Below are 19938 nucleotides of genomic sequence, written 5' to 3'. Positions count from 1 at the left end.
ACTAGCAAACGTGGCATTAAAAGTCACTTCTATTTTCTGAGAACTTTTGCCAAGTTTAAGGCGATGTTGTGACCTTCAAATACCCTGTAAAAGCACAGCTGTTATTTTACCCCTTCCTTCTTTCTCCAGAAAACCAAATCTCCTTGGGGTTTCCTCTTCATGAGTCTTGTATTTAATAATGATGTTCATCTCACAATAACAAACAAGTCTTGTATTTTATAACTGTGTTCATCTCACAACACAGACACTCACTCATTTATATAAACACTAGAGGCCCCGGGCACGAATTCGTGCACTGGTGGGGTCCCTTGGCCTGGCCTGTGCTCTCTCACAATCTAGGACCCCTCAGGGGATGTTGGACTGCCACTTTCAGCCCGATTCCCACAGGCCAGGCTGAGGGACCCCACCGGTGCACAAATCTGTGCACTGGGCCTCTAATATGCATATAAGATCTTTGGTTAATCTCTTCCTTCCCTTCCCCCTCCCCACTTCCCTCTGAGATTCATCAGTCTGTTCCATGTTTCCATGCCTGTGCATTGAGCATCTGCCTGCTGGTGGTCAGTGCACATCCTAGCTACCAATCAAACGGTAGAATGGTCGCCTAGACTTTTATATATATATAGATGCTTAATATTGAATCCTGAAGTTTCAGGGACTGCCCTCTCCCACCCCACTGGGAATCTGTCCCAACCACCACTTCTCATTTCACAATACATTATTAATTCTTTTGGTTTAGCCGGGAAATGTAAAAGCAGTAAATGACCCCCATTGACTTGAAAAAAAAAAGTTAATGAAGCTTCTTTTTGTGTTTAACCAATCCATAGCTCTTGATTTCATCTTTGTATGCTAGAATATAGGGGGGGAAGCAGCCTTCTTTATACTTTGCACAATAAATAGCAACATAAACATTTATTTCCCATCAAAGCCATTTTTAAGAATTGTACAAACATGGATACTTAAGGCTGTAGCTTATCTACCAAGCAAATCTTGCTTTGAGGGACACAGACCTTTCAATAGAACCCCTAAATTCATTCTTGACACCATCCAAGATCACCTGGACTCAATTAATTCGAAGTGATTGAGTGGCACATCCATACAGGTGCTACCACCCTATTCCAGAATTCCCATCCAAAACCGTGAGGTGAGAATGGAAAAAAGGGCTGAAGGTATATATTTTTTCTTCCTTTCTTTCCCACTGTATTAAACGCTACTTTTGTCAATAAAATGGTACTGAGAGGAGGCAAAAAATGGGCTTATGTTTTTTCTATAGGTTGTTGAGGATGGATACTGTTCTTTAAGACATTGCCCACATATATGTCTGGAACCCATGGTATGATCAGAATTACTTTGTTTTTGAACATGGTAGAATAAATGAAATTTTATTTTATTTACTTTAATCAAGGACCATGTTTTTAAGATGTTGGAAGTTTTTAGAATAAATTATCTCTCATATTTTATTTTAGTCTTATTCTTGAAATTTATTTGACTTGAGTCTGATGACTAAAACACCACATTTACATGTTTGCAGAATTTTTCATTTGATTGTTTATTTTAACAAAAAACACAAACATAGCCTGATAAAAATATACTAATAGAGTGCTAATTATAACAGATAGAGGAGATTTTGATGCTGAAGCTATGTGTTTTTAAAAATTATAGATGAAATACTTTCTAATCCATCCAAATGCCTACACTCTTAATGAACAAATAGATTGTAACTCATCCAAAACTTTACATTTACTTTAAAAAAAAAATAATCAAGGAGTGGCTTGTTGTACTCTATACTGTTGTATCTTTGTTTCTGTATGATTAAAATAATTTTTAAAGAAAACATTATATTATTGCCATACAGTTCACTTTAATGATAGCTCACTGAATTCATCATATATGTGTTCTCAATTATTTTTTATCTTGGCTGAAAATAAATGCTCGATGTTTCTTTCCAGAGCCTATTAAGGGGAAAGAAGTGAAGTTGGCAGCTTCCCCAAAGGAAAAAGGTAATATTGTATAATGAAATGTGAAAACACATTGATCTGCCCACTGAATATTCAGTTACTTAGAACAAAGTAATATATCATTTATTTTTAATGCTATCAAACTATAACTTTCATATGCCTGTGTATGTTTTTGAGTGAAGAACAAAAGACTTATTTCCTATCATAAAATTCTAAACTGTACTATGAAATAACAAAGGGAAGAGTAACTATGTCAGAAATATTGAAAAGCTTTTAAAAATGCATATGCTCTTCTGATTTTGCCTCTGGTGGGAAATCAACATTTTATAATCCCAAGGTGACTCTTATTAGAATAGCCATGGAAACCAAGGGTTTAATATAAAAAGTAATACTTAAAATTTCTCAGTAATATTTTGCCATTCTTTAAGTTCAAATAGAGTCAAATCATAAATTTTATGGCTAGGAAAAACTTAAGAGATAAACTGTAGTCCAATATTCTCATCTTATAAATACATAAAATGAATAGTAAAGAAGCTTTTAAAGTTATTGTAATTTCCAGCAGAGGCAACATTAGAATTCTGATCTTCTAAATCAAGCACTGCTCTCTTGAATCTTATTGCATCCCTTGTCTCCCCATTATACTAGTCTCTGAGTAATGTGGATCTGATATGCCTTACATCAAGTTATGTCCCCTAAAACATAAGTAAATATGCTAAGTTCAATGTCATACAATTGGTTTCAGATTAATCCCAGTGCATTCTGTGGGCATAGTATCATACTCAGAACTGTCTAATTTTCCTTGTTGTCAAAGTGAACATATTTGTGAACCAATGATACCATAAAATGCACCATATTGAATGTCAGAAATAGAGCCTGTTTCTACATTTACTCTAAAAAGAAATCTGCTCAAATTACCATTGCTTCACAAGCCTGGCTGGGAGCTTCCTGGACCAGATATGAAATTGGCCCTCTGTAACTGGAGGGCCTGGGAGACTGAAGAAAGGCAGACCACTCCAGATCAGTAGGTGGCAGGTTTAGTAAATAAGAGAACTCACTTAAAAGGCTTGTCTTGGCTGACCACAAAACGAGTAGATTTCCCCACCACCCTGCCAGAATATTAAAAGTCTATATAGAGGCCTTAACTAGGTTCAGTCATGTACACAAGAAGCCTTAAATGGGTTCAGTCACATGCACAGCAGGCCTTCGTAAGCTTTAATCATAAACCCAGTTCAGAATGTCTCATCAGTACATTATTATTCTAAGGCTGTGTCCTTGGACAGCTCCTAGCTCGGGGAAGGTAAGGGGGAGCACATTCCTAAGCACAGGAGAGAGAATGGGGAGCTTCCAGTTGTCCTGGGGGAGCTCAAGGTTCAAACCAGTGGTAACATCTTGATGACTTTTCCCTACACTAATGTACGGGGACTTAGTGGTAAAAATTGCCAACTTATTGGCATTGTTTTATTAGACTTCTGGTAAACCTACATAAACATGTTGGAGTTTCAAGAGATATGAGGGAAATGAGAAAGCTGACAGGGAATCAACCAGAGAAATGAAGGATGTATGGAGAGTCCCCGTTAGTTCATGTAGCAATGTGTAAAAGCCATACCCTGAAGTCATATTTTCCTAACTTTGCAGTTAATTTTGAGTTAAGCAAAAGTGCCACTTAATGATGCACAGCATGAATTATTTTCTCAGCCCACATATGTGCTTGAATTTGTAAAAAGCAACGTGCACTTAAAACATATTAAGACATTTTTATTTTTTATTATTGTTGATAGTATTACAGATGTCTCCCATTTACATCTATATTTTATTTTAGAAATGTTTTATCATATTTAAAACTTTACTTTTACAATCACCAATGATAGTCGGTTTTTTGGTGCTATGGGCAATTTTATGTTATCCTGTTATGTGAATTAGGATGTTTTGCCTTACAAAGGGATTTTTACATGTTATGTTAAATGTCCAATAGGTAGAGAAATGTTGCTATATTATTCAAAGAATTAATTAATGGTGAAGACTATACATTAATTTATTTTGAAGAAACTCTAAATTACTTTAATAGGATCTAATTGTTGATTGTAATGGATGTTTACATAACAATCTAAATTGAAATCATTTGATGCCATTAACTAATTTAATCACACTATGATGTTATAATTCCTTTGCCAATCTAAGACAGAAGTATAAAATATAAGGAACAGATATGAATATTGTAAACATCCACATTTTTCATTAAGGAAGTTTAGTTAAAAAAAAATTCCCCAGCAGAAATGCATCTGAACTACATATATAAATGAAAAACAATTCAAGTTTTCATTAAAAACACTTGGTGTTCATTTTAATTTTTGATCATTAAAATATCAAATTAAGATTTCCCTCTCTCTTATCTTTCTGTTATTGCACAACAGATGGTAAGTGTAGTATTAGTCAGTTCATGGCCATAGATAATGGTGGTGAGGAAGGGAGCCCTTTGAAAGATATATTTTTAACAGTTATATTTTATTTCACTGTTACATAACTTTTACATTATTGTACCATTCTCTCCCTAATTTTTAATGAAAAGCATATGTGGACAAGGGTTTGTATAAAATTTCAATTAAATGCAATAATCAGAACTATTATTTTTAATGTTGTCTTATTATTTTCTTAGAAATTGTAATGTGCCTTGAAATTTTATTAATTGAATCTCATCATTTTTTCCCCAAGCAAGCAAGCCAAATTCAGGTCTGTAATACTAAATAAGAGTTACAGTACTTGGTTATTGTGACAAAAAAAGTGTAATCATAATATGACTTTCACTTTCACCTGTCAGAGATATTGTCACATTAGGCTTTCTTTACCTTAAGGGGGTCAATGTCATAACGTATATTAGAACAGTCACAATACAAACAAATCAAATTAAGAAATAAAAAGATATAAAAGACATCCAAATAAAAAAGCAGGAAATAAAATTATCCCTGTTTGTAAATGACATTACCTCATATGTAAAAAACCCTAATAACTCCACACACAAAAACTTGTTAGAATTAATAAATGAATTCAGTAAAGTTCATTGATACAAAATCAACATACAAAAATCAGTTGAATTTCTAAACACTAACAATGAACAATCTGGAAAGAAAATTAAGATAATTTTATTTACAATAGCATCATAAATAATGAAATACTTAGGGATAAACTTAACTAAGGATACAAATGACTAGTAATTTGAAAATTACAAAACATTGATGAAAGAAATTAAAGAAGACACAAATACATAGAAAGACATCCTATGTTAATGGATCAGAAAAGTTAATATTGTTAAAATGTCCATACCACTCTAAGTGATTTACATTTTCAATGTAATCTCTATCAAAATTCCAATGGCGGTTTTTGCAGAAAGAGAAAAAAAATAATAAAATTCATAATAAACCACAAAGGACCCCCTGCTGAAACCGGTTTGGCTCAGTGGATAGAGCGTCGGCCTGCGGACTGAAAGGTCCCAGGTTCGATTCCGGTCAAGGGCATATACCTTGGTTGCGGGCACATCCCCAGTGGGAGGTGTGCGGGAGGCAGCTGATCCCTCTCCCTTCCTCTCTGTGAAATATCAATAAAATATATTTAAAAAAAAAGGACCCCAAATAGCCAAAACAATACTGGAAAAAAGAGGAACAAATTTGGAAGTGTCATACTTGCTGATTTCAAAGCATATTCTGTGCTATAGTTAAAACAGTATGGTACTGGCATGAAGACAGATGATAGACAAATGGAACAGAACAGAGAGCCCAGAAATAAGCCCACACATATATGGCTAACTGATCATTGACATGGATACCAATACATAATGGGTAAGGCCTAGTTTCTTTAACAAATGAGATAGGGAGAACTGGATGTCTACATGCAAAAGAATAAAATTGGATCCCTATTGTACCCTGTACACAAAACATAACTCAATTGCTTAAACATAAGACCTGAAACTGTAAAATTCCCAGAGAAAACATAGGAGAACATCTTCATGACATTGATATCAGCAATGATGTCTTGAATATAACACCAACAGAGTAGATAACAAAAAGAAAAATAGACTTATGAGGCAACATGAAACTGAAAAGCCTCTGCCCAGCAGAGTGAACAATCAACAGAACAACCTATGCAGGAGGCAGCCGATCAGTGATTCTCTCTCATCATTGACGTTTCTATCTCTTTCTCCCTCCCCTTCCTCTTCTGCATGCCCCCCGATGAGGACTGAGTGTGCAACCCAGGCATATGTCCTGACTGGGAATCGAACTATGGCCTCCTGATTCATAGGTCGATGTCCAACCACTGAGCCACACCAGTTGAACAAAGATAAATTAAAAAAAGAAAAGAAAAGAAAGTAGTGATGCTTGCCAAGTGCTATGAGAGAGATAAATGGAGAGCTGTTCAACTGATAGAAAGTTTCTATTATTCAAGATGAAGTTCTAGAGATTTGTTGTACATTATTGTGCTTAAAGATACAAATAATGTACATCTAAACATTTTTATGAGAGTGGATCTCATGTATTTTTTCACCATATTAAAAAACGATCTGGTTTATTAATCAGTCTTTTAAATTAAAAAACCCTTAAATTTATCCATTTTGTATGAAATTGTGGGTTCAAATATCTATAGTTCATTGAATAAAAGTAAACACATATTCAAATTTATGTTCTTAAATCTGGTTATCCACTAAAATCTCATACTGAGTTAAAATAAAAAATTTTAGTCAGGTCTCATGACCAAAAAATCTCATTCGGTAATTATGTGGTAGGGAAAAAAATGGCTTTTCAAAGTCTCATTTTGCAGGGAAAATAGAACTATATATTCATGCTTTGATCCCTCATCTTTTCCCCAAATCCTTAGAATGAGAGATAAAATATAGATGACTATGTTAAAAACACATAGGTAGTGCAAACAAAGGGAACATATATATGTGTGTGTATGAAAAAACAGAAAAGAAACACAAAGCAATTAGCCGGAATGAAGCTGCATGGATGCTGGGCTTTAAGTGTTTAAGCAGCAGAGCTTATGAGGAGTTTAGTTAAGACAATAATGCACATTCCAATAAGCAGAGATTTTAAGCAAGTCTCAATGCAATTAATCACGCACTGAAATGGAGCTCCCATTCAAGAGAGGACACTAAAAAGGAGTTACTGCCAGCAGTTCTCTGGGCTACAGTGAACTGGGAAACTGCATACACAGGGAGAATTGGAGGAAATAGGTTCAACTGCTCCTGTGGGACCTGAGAGAAGTCCCTGCTGGGTGGGTGACTTGTTCAGGAATATCCCCACTTACACTGAGGAGATAACCTGAGTGACCAAAGTGAAAACTGGACTAGGGGTTGAGAGGGAGAATGGGTCAAGTAAAGGAACAACACAATCATAATTCAATGGAAAGAAAGAACAAAAAGAAAAAGCAACAACCGTGGTAATACAACCCACGGGTAAAATGTAACCCCAAATTCTAAATCGTATGAGGAAAATTAATGTCTGAACTTAACCAATGTTCCTATGCTGCTATAACTAGTGATCACAAATATTCTGGTGTCCAATGATTGACATGAGAACAATCAAGGTTCAGGTTTCTAAAACATTTCAGTTTTAATTTTATGTAGTGTTCTAATTTTCTAAACTCATATTACAGAGATTTATTTTGTCTTTTGTAACTGAGAATTCCTATAAGCAAACCCAGTTAATTTAGATATATTTATTTAACATCCTGAATATTTTACATTTTCCTAATAACATTGAAAATCACATTTATCATCTTTGCTTATGACATTGTCATCCTCTAAGAAATATTCAGATTTGTCACAACATTGTTTTTAAAATCTAATATTTTATCTAGAATACTTGATTTAAGAATCGACATTAGTTTTTTTAAGTTTTGAATAACTTTTCTGGAGTTTTTTTGTGTATGTCCTGTTTCTAGTTATTTGACATGATTTAATTCTGCTTTGAGGTATTTTAAGGAGAAGATATTATGACTATCATATTAACAATGAAGAAATTGATGCACAAAGATGAAATGATTATCCAAGTTCCTATGCTTGATTAGATACTTAGTATCAGATTTAAAAGTACCAAAAAATAATCTTACTTTCCTTTAGTACTGGAATATATTAACAAAACTTACCCTAACATCAAAGGATTTTTTCATAACAATTTTATTATATTTGGTAGGAATGAAGGAAAGTCACAGATAATTTTTCGATGAAAAAGATTAGTATTCAAAAGCATACAGTGTTCATATGTGCTTTTACAAATCCACGGTTACTTATTTCCTGAAAGAATTGTTTAAGTGAAAATTGTATCAGTAACAGCAGCACTTTCCTTCTAAGCAGCAACTTACAGCCTAAAACTTTTCTTGTGTCCCTCATGCCAAAATGCAAAGTTGACAGTATAAAAAGGGGTGTGTGTTGGTAAGAAGAGTAGTTCAGCTTGACAGAATTTTCTCTGTAATTATTAGCTTTACAAAATTAATGTACCCAAGCACTGAGGATTTTTATTTCCTTTCTCCAAAAAAAAAAAATGTACAATGGTAATATCTGCACAACTATATGTATTTGAAATCTATGGACAGTGATAAGTACAAAGCCCCAATCTTCCTTCCTTGGTATCCTTTCCATGTAAACTCTCATTTAAAAAAGACAGAGTAGATTGAGAAAATGAGTCACTGGCACCTGGATGTTCACTTTTCTTGTCACTCCAAGCTACCTTGTGCAGCTGTTCTAATATGCTTCTCTTCTTGCAGGGATTTTTTTTAATGTTGTAAAAAGCCTTTCTATTGTTCCTATTCTCTTAAAAAATGTAAATGTATTATTTGTCATGTAAAGTCATATATTATTTTTACATCTTTGAAACAGATATAGCATTATCCATACTTAAACCTATGACCCTTTATTAACTTAATTGACTATTTTCACTTCAAGTTAAAGAAACTGCATGCTGATGTGCAGGGAAAGGGGTAAGAATCTATTTAAAGGGTGCCTCTCCCTTGATAAGGAAAAAAACAAAGAAAGTGTGCTTACTAACCTTGGCAAATGATTTTTGCACAGCTTTCTGAACCCATTGAATGGTTTAAAGTCAACTGGCTCATTACCTGAAATATGCCCAATCAGCTATCTTACCATCTTCAAACAACATCACAGGACCTTGTTCTGACTGACTACTCTTTGTGCGACCTACAATATGTTCAGCCTCCTCCAATTATTTCTTACTTATTTCAATGGGTGCTCTTCGTGTTGGATGCTTCAGGGAAGGAGAGAATAATGAGGCACACGTAGCGATTCATGAAAGAAAGAGTAGATAAAGGCGAGTGACACTCTCAGGTCCATGGTACCTTGTATTTAGCATATGCAAAAAAACAAAGGATCACGAAAATAAAATGATGGCAGAACGGGGCAGGGAAAGTGTATGTATGCATTTATTCTGTGCTGCAAAGAGAGAATGCCCTCTGGCTCATTTGGTGTTTTTATTGTCCACTCAGCAGACTTTCTTTGGGAGCCACACACTCCTACGGGAATCTTGCCAAGGAAGGACTGCAGAATCAGGGCTTAGGCATAAAGACGGAGTCACAAACGAAGCTCTTGCATTACAAACCAAAGGCATTTTAGAACTACAGCGATAGAAGCTTATACAGCATAATTATTTTTCCTTGTTGATCTAATGGGAATCAGAGGTGAAGAGAAAGAGACAGACACAGAACGCACGTGTGGGAGTGTTTGTTCTTGTGCATATGTGTTATGGAAAAAGCACTAGAGACTCTAGCTTCCGCTTTAAAATAACCAGCTACAAACCAGTTAATTCACCTAGCTACTCTGGATATTTGTATCTGAAGTTAAATTGATAGTCCCAACAATAAATATAAAAGCCTGAAGATAATGTACAGCAATGTTGAATGTCTGGTAGGTACGGTTTTACTCTTAATGGAACAGGAATTTCACCTGACATTTTGGTCTAAACCACCTAAACGTGAAGCTTATAAATTTGATTTTCCTGGCCTTTTTGAAACCACAATTTATATTGTTTTGCATCAATAACGAGTTTTAAGTGTTGGTATAATATTCTGTGGATATTTTAGGTAATAAGACTCCAAAGATAAACAAGACAAAAATCCTATGTTCCCTAATCTCCCTGGACTTGGAAAAAGAGCTGAGAACGAGGAATAGCGATGTGGCCCCCCACACCGCCTTAGACCAAGCATAGCGGATTTTTTACCCAATAAGTAGATATCTATTATTTATATACTAGAGGCCTAGTGCACAAATTCCTGCACAGGTGGGGTCCCTCGGCCTGACCAGCGATTGGGGTCAATCAGGCAGGCCGGCAGGAGGGAGGGACTGTGGGAGGTTGGCTGGCTGTGGGAGCACACTGACCCCCAGGAGGCAGCTCCTGCATTGAGTGTCTGCCCCCTGGTGGTGAGTGCATCATCATAGTGACCAGTCGACTGGTTGTAAAAGTCGCTTAGGCTTTTATACATATAGATCAGTACATGAATGTTCAGAAATTACTTGTGAAATTATTTAATCTAATATTAGCCACAGATACACTAGATAGTCATCATTGTTCCCATGTCATAAGGTGGAAAATTAAAATTTAGACTTTCAAATGCCTCACGTTAGAACATCTAGCTAATAAACAAAGGAAATAAATTTTGAACTGAGGGATATTTTGTTGGGTTGGTTTGTGTCTGTTTTTCTCCAACTGCAGTGCAAAAACAAACAACCACACACCTCCTTAATTCGGATAAGGTTGCTTAATCACATAAAAATACCATCACCCTGCTCCTTTAGTATGCATGGAAGGAACCCTCAGTTTATAAATAAAGATGATACTGATTTAGAAACTCAAGTAGGAAGAAGGGAAGCATAGAGAACGCATGAAGTTTCAAAAACACACGAACATGGTTTAAAAGGGGAATGAATATTAAATAGTCCTCTCTGACTCCAGCACAAGCATGCTGAAGTTTGGGTCAGCCTGTTGTACTTGATAACAGAGTGCTGATGACATTGAACTGTCATTAATGAAGCACCCTCCCGAGGCTCATCAGCAATATACTTTTCAGATAAAATCAACAGCTCGGAAAAGTCAGTGCTGCATATGAAAAGTCAGGGTACATGCCCGGGTTGTGGGCTCTATCCCCATGGTGGGGCATGCAGGAGGCAGCCAATCTATGATTCTCTCTCATCAGTGATGTTTCTATCTCTCTCTTCCTCTCCCTTCCTCTCTGAAATCAATAAAAATATATTTTAGCCCTAACCGGTTTGGCTCAGTGGATAGAGCGTCGGCCTGCGGACTCAAGGGTCCCAGGTTCGATTCCGGTCAAGGGCATGTACCTTGGTTGCAGACACATCCCCAGTGGGAGGTGTGCAGGAGGCAGCTGATCGATGTTTCTCTCTCATCTATGTTTCTAACTCTCTATCCCTCTCCCTTCCTCTCTGTAAGAAATCAATAAAATATATTTAAAAAAATATATATTTAAAAAATAAAGAAAATAATACAATAAAAACAAAAGAGGTATATATGCCAGGCGCAGGGGTCCTCAAACTACGGCCCGCGGGCCACATGAGGCCCACCGAGGTCATTTATCCGGCCCGCCGGGTGCCGCTGCCTGTCCTGCTTAGCAGCCAACTCGTCCCGGGCCCGCAGTGCACATAGGAATTTGTTCATAGTTTTTTTTTTTAAACTATAGTCCGGCCCTCCAACGGTCTGAGGGACAGTGAACTGGCCCCCTGTTTAAAAAGTTTGAGGACCCCTGTGCCAGGGAGTATTGAAGTGCGATAATAGCACTAATGCCACTTTCTGCAGGGTGCACATTGAAGTATTATAAGAAGTAGGGTGTAAATGGCTATGTAATTCTCTATTACATAAAATACTGTGGTTAAACTAATTACAGTGTTTTATTTTTGTAACTCCAGAAAATGAGACTCTATTAGGCTAAGACCCAAATCCCTGATACACAGTCTATACTCAATAAATATCCCAACCGTGAGATCAGTTTTTCTGCTATTTGAAGGGAAGAAATATTATAATGTACCAGAACCCTTCCATTAATCAAAACAACATTTTTTTTGTCAAAATAGAATTATAAGGCCCAGGCAAGTTATGAAATAAGAGGAAGGATTAGAAAACATAGAAATATAGTCAGCTATCACATTGATTGGGATGGTGTCATGAGCATTATCTGGATAGATTATAAAAGTATGCACTTAACCTATACTGATATTAAGTTAAAATGCAGAGTTTCTAGATAAAAAATCATTCTTAGAATGATGAAAGAACTTCATTTTATTAATTTTTATATCATTATACTCAATGTAAGCCCATTTATTTTATAAAATTAATAATAACAAATATTAATAGAAACAATAGTAATTATACCAGTTTGAAATTATAAAATAAACCACCAGGTGGAGCTCCATGAATTGAGTGCATGCAGTTGAAAATAGAAAATTGATTAAATTTAGAAAAGTTATACTTTTTTCCTGCATAGTTTTTATTAGTTTTCTTAATTAAAATACATAGATAGCTTATGAATCATAAGGAACAGACTCTTATTAAAGACAAGATGTCAAATTACTTGATTAGTATGAAACTTTTGGGAAACTGGATTTTAAAATCAAAGTTCTTTCGCTTAAGTTACTTTATAATTTACTAATAATACATGTTCATTCTATATTGATGGAACTATGTAAATGTAAATGAAATTGAGAACAGATGAGAAAAATCTATAAAATCTACTTATTAAACTGCTTAGTACTATTTTTATAGAATGCTTATTTTTTTTCCTTGTTTGTTTATTTGTATGTGGTGTGTGTGTTATATTTTATCCCAGAACCTGAAACTAAAAAAGATGAAAAGCCATCAAAAGCAGGTAAGGACACTTTGTAAGCTTTACAAGGTTAGGAACAAGGCTGGTTTTATAATTAGGGTAAAGCTTTGAGAAGCCTAAAACATTGAAAAAATACTGGTGTACCCTCGCTTATATTTTAAGTGTAATCAGCAATAAGCTGCTATGTAGGTTAAGTTAAAATATATGCTATGTTTTCTGCTGGTAGATTTTGGATAAGTTTATCAATGTGCTGGAACTGTTAGCATATGGTGTTCCTTATTTATCTACTGGGGATAATATAAATTTCAGAGGCTCTAGCCCGATCATGGAAAATGCCTAAAACTTAGGATTGATCAAACCTTGTGAAATCCCCTATATTCAACTATTTTTACTACAAAAACAGTAGTTTCAAATTGTTTAACCTAAAAGATTCAACCATTTCTTTTCTATTAATTAAGTACACAGATTTTTGGAAAGGTAATTCCTTGCCTATTGTTCATTCCTTTGAAAATTAGAATTTTTTTTTAAAGATTTTCTAAAAACAGGCTTTGTGAGGAAGTCAAGAGATTAGCTTGGTACTCTTAAAACAGGTGTTAAAAGATAGAAGAAGAAACATCATAAATATAGGAAAATGCAGAAAAAGAAGACTAAAAATATTATGAAAATGTTTAATTAATCAAAATCTTTCTAGGGTTAACCCTATTCCAAATATTTTATATCTTTGTAAAGATACTTATGTGTCTATATCTATATATGTAAGAGAAAGCTATATCTCTATCTTCCTATACAGTAAAAGTGATATTACATACATGTAGACATTCTTAATATTGGTCTTAAAATATTTGCATATACTCATTTCCACGAATTTTAACCAATATTTAAGTGATTCTTATTTCACCTTTCCATGTATGTATTAAATATTAACCTGGATTATTACCATCACTTCTCTCCAAGGTACTGCCAACATACCAAAGGGAATTGTTTGTGTTTTCTTATTTTTAGTGAATAAACAATCATTTTAAGTGACTTCACATCATCTGAAAGCATGCATTTATGAAAAATAAATGGGAAAACAAGCAATTTTTAAACTATAAAAATAATGCATGATAGAGATAAAATGACATATTGAGGCTTTACATCAAAGGTTATAATTGAGCTTTAGATATATCTGCAGAAATGGGAAAACTACATAGAAAAACTTGCTCCAGGAGAAACCAAGATGGCGGCATAGGTAAACACCTGAAATTGCTGCCTCGCACAACCACTTCAAAACTACAGCTAAAAGACAAAATGGACATCATCCAGAACCACAGGAAAGCTAGCTGAGTGAAAATTCTACAACTAGAAGGAAAGAGAAAAGCACACTGAGACTCACAGGAGCTGCGGGAATAAAGTGCAGAGGTATGGAGGTGCGCGCACGAGGAAAGGGCTGGCAACTGAGTATGCAGTTGTCTATCTCAATCAGGAGGAAGACACAAGTTCCCAACTGTTCTGAACTTCAGTTCCGGGCGAGACTCTGGGGACCCAGACTCATATGGGGAGAAACTGGACTGTCTGGCAGCAGGCGGAACTCAAGGGCAGCTTTCTCTCAGAGGTGCTTGCAGCGATTACCATAGGACACTGAGACCTGGGGGCTGCTCCGCCCTGTGGATTCCCTGAGACCCTGCCCCATCCAAGCTGTGCGCAGAGGCTTTTGCATAGGAATGGCTTGGCCCTTTGCGATATAAAATTACCTAACAAACTGCAGCTGGGTCAGAGAGACCCAGAACATCCAAAAGAAGGCCCAAGGCCCCCCAGCAGCTTGCATTGCTTCACAGCTGGGCCTCATCTGGGCACCTCCAAACCCCAAACAAAGAAGAAGAATCTGCAGATCTCTCCATAGCTCCTGCAGGGTGGCCTCAGGCAGAGGTTAAATTTGCACCTCCTTGGATCTCCCAATGGTCAGAGTGGGACTATCCAGATTACAACTCCTCAGATCCATAAGGAACACACTCGGGGGGCAGACTCAGTGAGCACCAAAGCCCCACTGAAGCAAATCTTGCCCCATAAGGGTGTCTCCAGCACAGAAGTTCTCCCATAGTAGACACAGCTGATTCTTACAGCCAATTGGCCTGGAGGTCAATTCCTCCCAGTGATACCAACAACAATCAAGGCTTACCTACAACAAGACTGTTGCACACAGCCCACAAAGGGGTGCACCAAGAGTGTCCACCTCAGGTAACTGGGGAGGCTGAGCCACTGTGCCCTATAGGTCACCTAGCACACAAAGCCACTCTATCAACACAGGGAAGCAACCAAAATGTGGAGACAAAGAAACAGGTCACAAATGAAAGAAATGGAGGAAAGCAAACTACTGGATATAGAGTTCAAAACCATGGTTATAAGGTTTTTCAAGAATTTTCTAGAAACCGCCGATAAATTTAGTGAGACCCTCGAGGATATGAAAAAAGACCAACTAGAAATTAAGTATACACTGACTGAAATAAAAAATAATATACGGAGATCCAACAGCAGACTAGAGGTTCGCAAGAATCAAGTCAAAGATTTGAAATACAAAGAAGCAAAAAAGACCCAACCAGAAAAACAAAAAGAAAAAAGAATCCAAAAATATGAAGATAATGTAAGGAGCCTCTGGCACAACTTCAAGTGTACCAACATCAGAATTATGGGGTGCCAGAAGAAGAGAGAGAGCAAGATATTGAAAACTTATTTGAAGAAATAATGACAGAAAATTTCCCCTACCTGGTGAAAGAAATAGACTTACAAGTCCAGGAAGCACAGAGAACCCCAAACAAAAGGAATCCAAAGAGGACCACACCAAGGCACATCATAATTAAAATGCCAAGAGCAAAAGACAAAGAGAGATTATTAAAAGCAGCAAGAGAAAAACAGTTAGTTACTTACAAGGGAGCACCCATATGATTGTCAACTGATTTCTCAACAGAAACTATGCAGGCCAGAAGGGAGTGGCAAGAAATATTCAAAGTGATGAATAGCAAGAACCTACAACCAAAATTACTCTACCTAGCCAAGCTATCATTCAGAATTGAAGGTCAGATAAAGAGCTTCACAGATAAGAAAAAGCTAAAGGAGTTCATCACCACCAAACCAGTATTATATGAAATGCTGAAAGGTATTCTTTAAGAAGAGGAAGAAGAAGAAAAAGGTAAAGATAAAAATTATGAACAACAAATACATATCTATCAACAAGTGCATCTAAAAATTAAGGGAATAAAAAATCTGATGAACAGAATAAACTGGTGAATATAATAGAATCAGGGGCATAGAAAGGGAGTGGACTGACAATTCTTGGGGGAAAGGGGTGTGGGGGGTACGGGAAGAGATTGGACAAAAATCGTACACCTATGGATGAGCACAGTGAAGGGGGGTAAGGGCAGAGGGTGGGGTGGGAACCGGGTGGAGGGGAGCTATGGGGGGAACAAAGAGGAACAATTGTAATAATCTGAACAATAAAGATTTATTTAAAAATTAAAAAAAAAGAAAAACTTGCTCCATCCTTGGCACTCTTACTGGGCTCAGTAAAAGTTTGCCGATCAGATAAGAGGTGCATTATGTTGCTCCTTACAGTAAACATAGCATTTTGTATGCTTTATTTTACCGCTGATATACAATGGAAAAAGTAACACATGTACTATAAATTTCCTACTATTAGTTTACATTAAATATTTATGTATATTTTGAGATTATAATTATCTTTAACTTCCTCAGAGAAAAGTCAGCATTAATAAAATATTTTATTATAAGATATAATCAATCAACAATTTATTGAAAACATATATTATACTAATATCACTGCTATATGTCTAGAATTGTGCTTAGTATTACAAAATTTACAAACAAGTTATAAGAGATTGTTTCCATTCAAGAGAGTATAATCTAGGACATAGACATGAACTAATAAAAGATGTCTGCAAGGTAATTCATTATATTAGAATTCTAGAGAGGATCCATTCCTCTAGTCTGTGGCAAACTTCAAGGAGAAGAAGGATTTAAGGAATATGTAAGCAACCCAGTCAGTGAGATCATTATAAAGAGTGATGGAAGCAGTGCTAGCTTTAGACTAGAAAGACATTCATTTGACTCTCTTTGCTATATGTAGGAATATGACTTTCCTTAAATTACTTAACATTTCTGAACTTCAGGTTTCTTATTTATTGAATGAAGATCATCATATTCACCAGGTGTGGTTGTTAACAAGAAATAGAGTTGATACCTGCCATTTGGTTCAATTCAGCTTCTTGGAAAAGATAAAGAAACGGTGAGAAGGGAAGTGTGTCACCTGGAAGATCAGGAAGTACAGTGTATCAGCACCCCAAAGCAGAACACTTTGGAGAAAAAGTGGAAAAGTTAGCAGTAACAATGTCGCAGAAAGGTCAAGGGACATGGTGACTGAGATAAAGCCATTTTATTTGACAAAAACCTGTTTTTCTGTGACCTGTGGGGGAGCATTTCCAGTAGAGCAGTGGAAGTAGAAACCAGTTTATAGAAATTAACAAGAGAGTTTACTTATAATCAGCGGAAACTAACTTTTTCGGGAGTTTGTTGTTAAAGGAAGGCAACCTATTCTATCCCGGCAAGTAGAACCAATGAGAGATGTTTGCTGCTTTCGTGGTTGTGATCGGGCGGAGCTGTCCAGGGAGAGCAGGAGCAAGGAATCCAGAGGGAGATATTAATTAGGAGAGGGTGTTGGGATACACATTATAGATGGAGGGAATTAGCTTAATTATGATGAAGAAAAAATTTCCCCGGAGCTTTGAAGGCACAATGAGAGGGTAGGTGAAATTAAAGCTGAGTGTATAAGAGGAGGCTCCCGCTGAGTGGTCTTTTCTGCTAAATTCTTTTCTGCAAAGGTGCCCACTAGCTTGTTTGTTGCCATTTTCCGGGGATGCTTTTTTTTTGCTCAAATTATGCTGACCCTTAGGCAATATTTGACACATTCACTATCTCGTATTTCTCAAAATTAAAATTCTTTTTTGTTTTTGGCAAAACCTAAATCATGTAAATCCACACTGTTAAAAGTAAAACAACTAAAGATGACTATGTTTTTAAATACTGGAGCAACATTACAATAATTATTTATTTTTGACATAGCATATTAGCCACTAAATTCCTTTGTGTGTGTTTTTTTTTTTTTTACACCCTCAACCCCCAAAGAAAATGATTAAATAGGATATGCATTTCATTAAGTAATTGGAGAATAGCTAAGTGCTCTTTTTGGGAAGCAATGACTTTAATTATAAGCAGTACTATAATTTAACACAAAAATAGACACAGTAAGTAATAAGCAATAATTTGTTTTATTTATAAAAATTAATAATTATAAACAAACTCTTCAGAGTTCTATACTTGCCTTTCTAACTGCCTAGTCAACATCTTCACAAGGTTAAATGCCAACACCTCACTTTGTGTAAAATTGAACTCAACATCTCTTCCATTGTTTTTTTTTCCTTTTGTTCCTTATCTCAAAAAATAGAATTCATGACTCAACATTCAGTTACATTGACTTAAACTTCTGAGTCATTCACAGCTTCTCCTTCTCTTTTACAACCCAGGGGCCAAGTAGGCGCCAAATATGTGTCTCCCAAATTTGTTCTCTCCTTTTATTTTCTCTCCTGGTAAGACCCCAGTTCTAGTTCTCATTATCTCTCTCCTAAATAAATATACAAACTCATGACCTAATCAACTACCTTCCTTCTTGCAAAGTTTTTTTTTTCTAAATGTGTATCTATAGGGAACAGTGGTAGGTTCACTGTCCCTGACATATTTCTTCACGTGGTTACCATTGTCTAATCTTCCACCATTACTCCTTCCCCTTATAAACATTTTAATAAGATCATCAGTTCTATGCATTTTTTGTCTATTTGGTGTCTTTCTAATATTTTCCTTTTACTCTAGGTACACAACAAAAACATCTTAGCTATTTACCTTGCCTCCAATCTTGGCAACTTAGTTTTTCAGCTACTCTTCCTCAGTTATAAACACACACCATGAGTTCTCCTGCCATGGTCCCTTTGCAGATCTTTGCCTCTAGCGTAGCATATAGTGTCCGTGTTTGTTGAACAACTTTGTATCTAAATTCTTATATTATATCTCCTGCACGTCCCCTACTGGTGACCCAGCACAACTCAGATATATGCCCTCACAGGGAATCAAACAACGACCTCCTGGTTCATAGGAACTCTCAACCACTGAGCCACACCGGCTGGGCAAGATCACCAAGTTATTAATATGCTCACGAAAATTTGAGAACTACTACTATAGAATTCACAGACATCTACTATAGCCCTTATCTTCAGGAAAGAAAAATATCAAGCTACTCTCTAACTTGGCTAATTAAGTGCACACAAAGGTTTTTGAATGATTGCTTTCTATTGGATTTTAGGGGTATAAGGATAATGAACTTAAACTCTCAAAAATATATTGTATCAAGGTGGAGGTCATTAAGTAAATAGCTAAGGAATGAGTCAAACAAAAAAGAAAAGTACAGAATGTGGTTTGCAAACACAGAGGAACGTTATATTTCTATGGGCTTTTGGTTCAGGGGAAAGAATGCCAAGGAGAAGTTCCAGGAGGAGTCTTAGAGAATGGGTCAAGGTTAGCCAGGTGAAGAAAGCCCGGGTTCTGGAGAGAGAGAGAAAGCACAAGCCACAGCTGGAGGTGGGAAACCGGAGGAGCATTGGGAGCTACAAGGATTTCACCTCCACTGCAGCCTGGGGCGTGAGCGTGAGCGGAGGGTGGAGTAGGGGAGGCTGAAGGGCAACAGCAACAAAAAACATGGCTTCCTGAGTAAGAGTTGTGTCCTTTTCCTAAAGGAAGTTGGGAACAATTGAAAGTCTTTAAGCAAAATGAAATAACAGCTTCCATTCGAATTATAAACTGTTCATTTTGGCTAATCACCGAGGTTGAAAATGGAAAGGATGCTAATAGCTTCAGGAAATCAGTTTTCTGGCCATGACACTATTGCACTGAAACTCTAGTTATTAGAAGATCTTTATAGAACATTACTAGGAAGAAAAGAAAGAGAGCTGTTAAAGAGGTATTTAAGGAGCAAAATTGCCATAATTTGGGGGGAGGATGATAAACATTCAGATAACTCCCAGGCTTCTGTCTTGGAATAGTAAGTATGTGG

General features: G+C 36.2%; 1 protein-coding gene across 2 annotated transcripts in view; it reads left to right on the top strand.

Annotated features, from left to right (window-relative positions):
* Positions 1–19938, top strand: part of TRDN (triadin) — a 301414-nt gene that overhangs the window by 240285 nt on the left and 41191 nt on the right. For both annotated transcript variants that reach the window (XM_080663584.1, XM_080663583.1), the window contains 2 exons: positions 1947–1997; positions 12792–12830. In XM_080663584.1, the coding sequence (XP_080519710.1) occupies positions 1947–1997; positions 12792–12830 (90 nt within the window). The remainder of the gene's footprint in view (positions 1–1946; positions 1998–12791; positions 12831–19938) is intronic.

Source organism: Plecotus auritus (assembly GCF_963455305.1).
Source record: "Plecotus auritus genome assembly, chromosome: 4".
In the NCBI taxonomy this organism is placed as follows: Eukaryota; Metazoa; Chordata; class Mammalia; order Chiroptera; family Vespertilionidae; genus Plecotus; species Plecotus auritus.
This window is presented reverse-complemented; position numbering and strand designations above follow the sequence as displayed.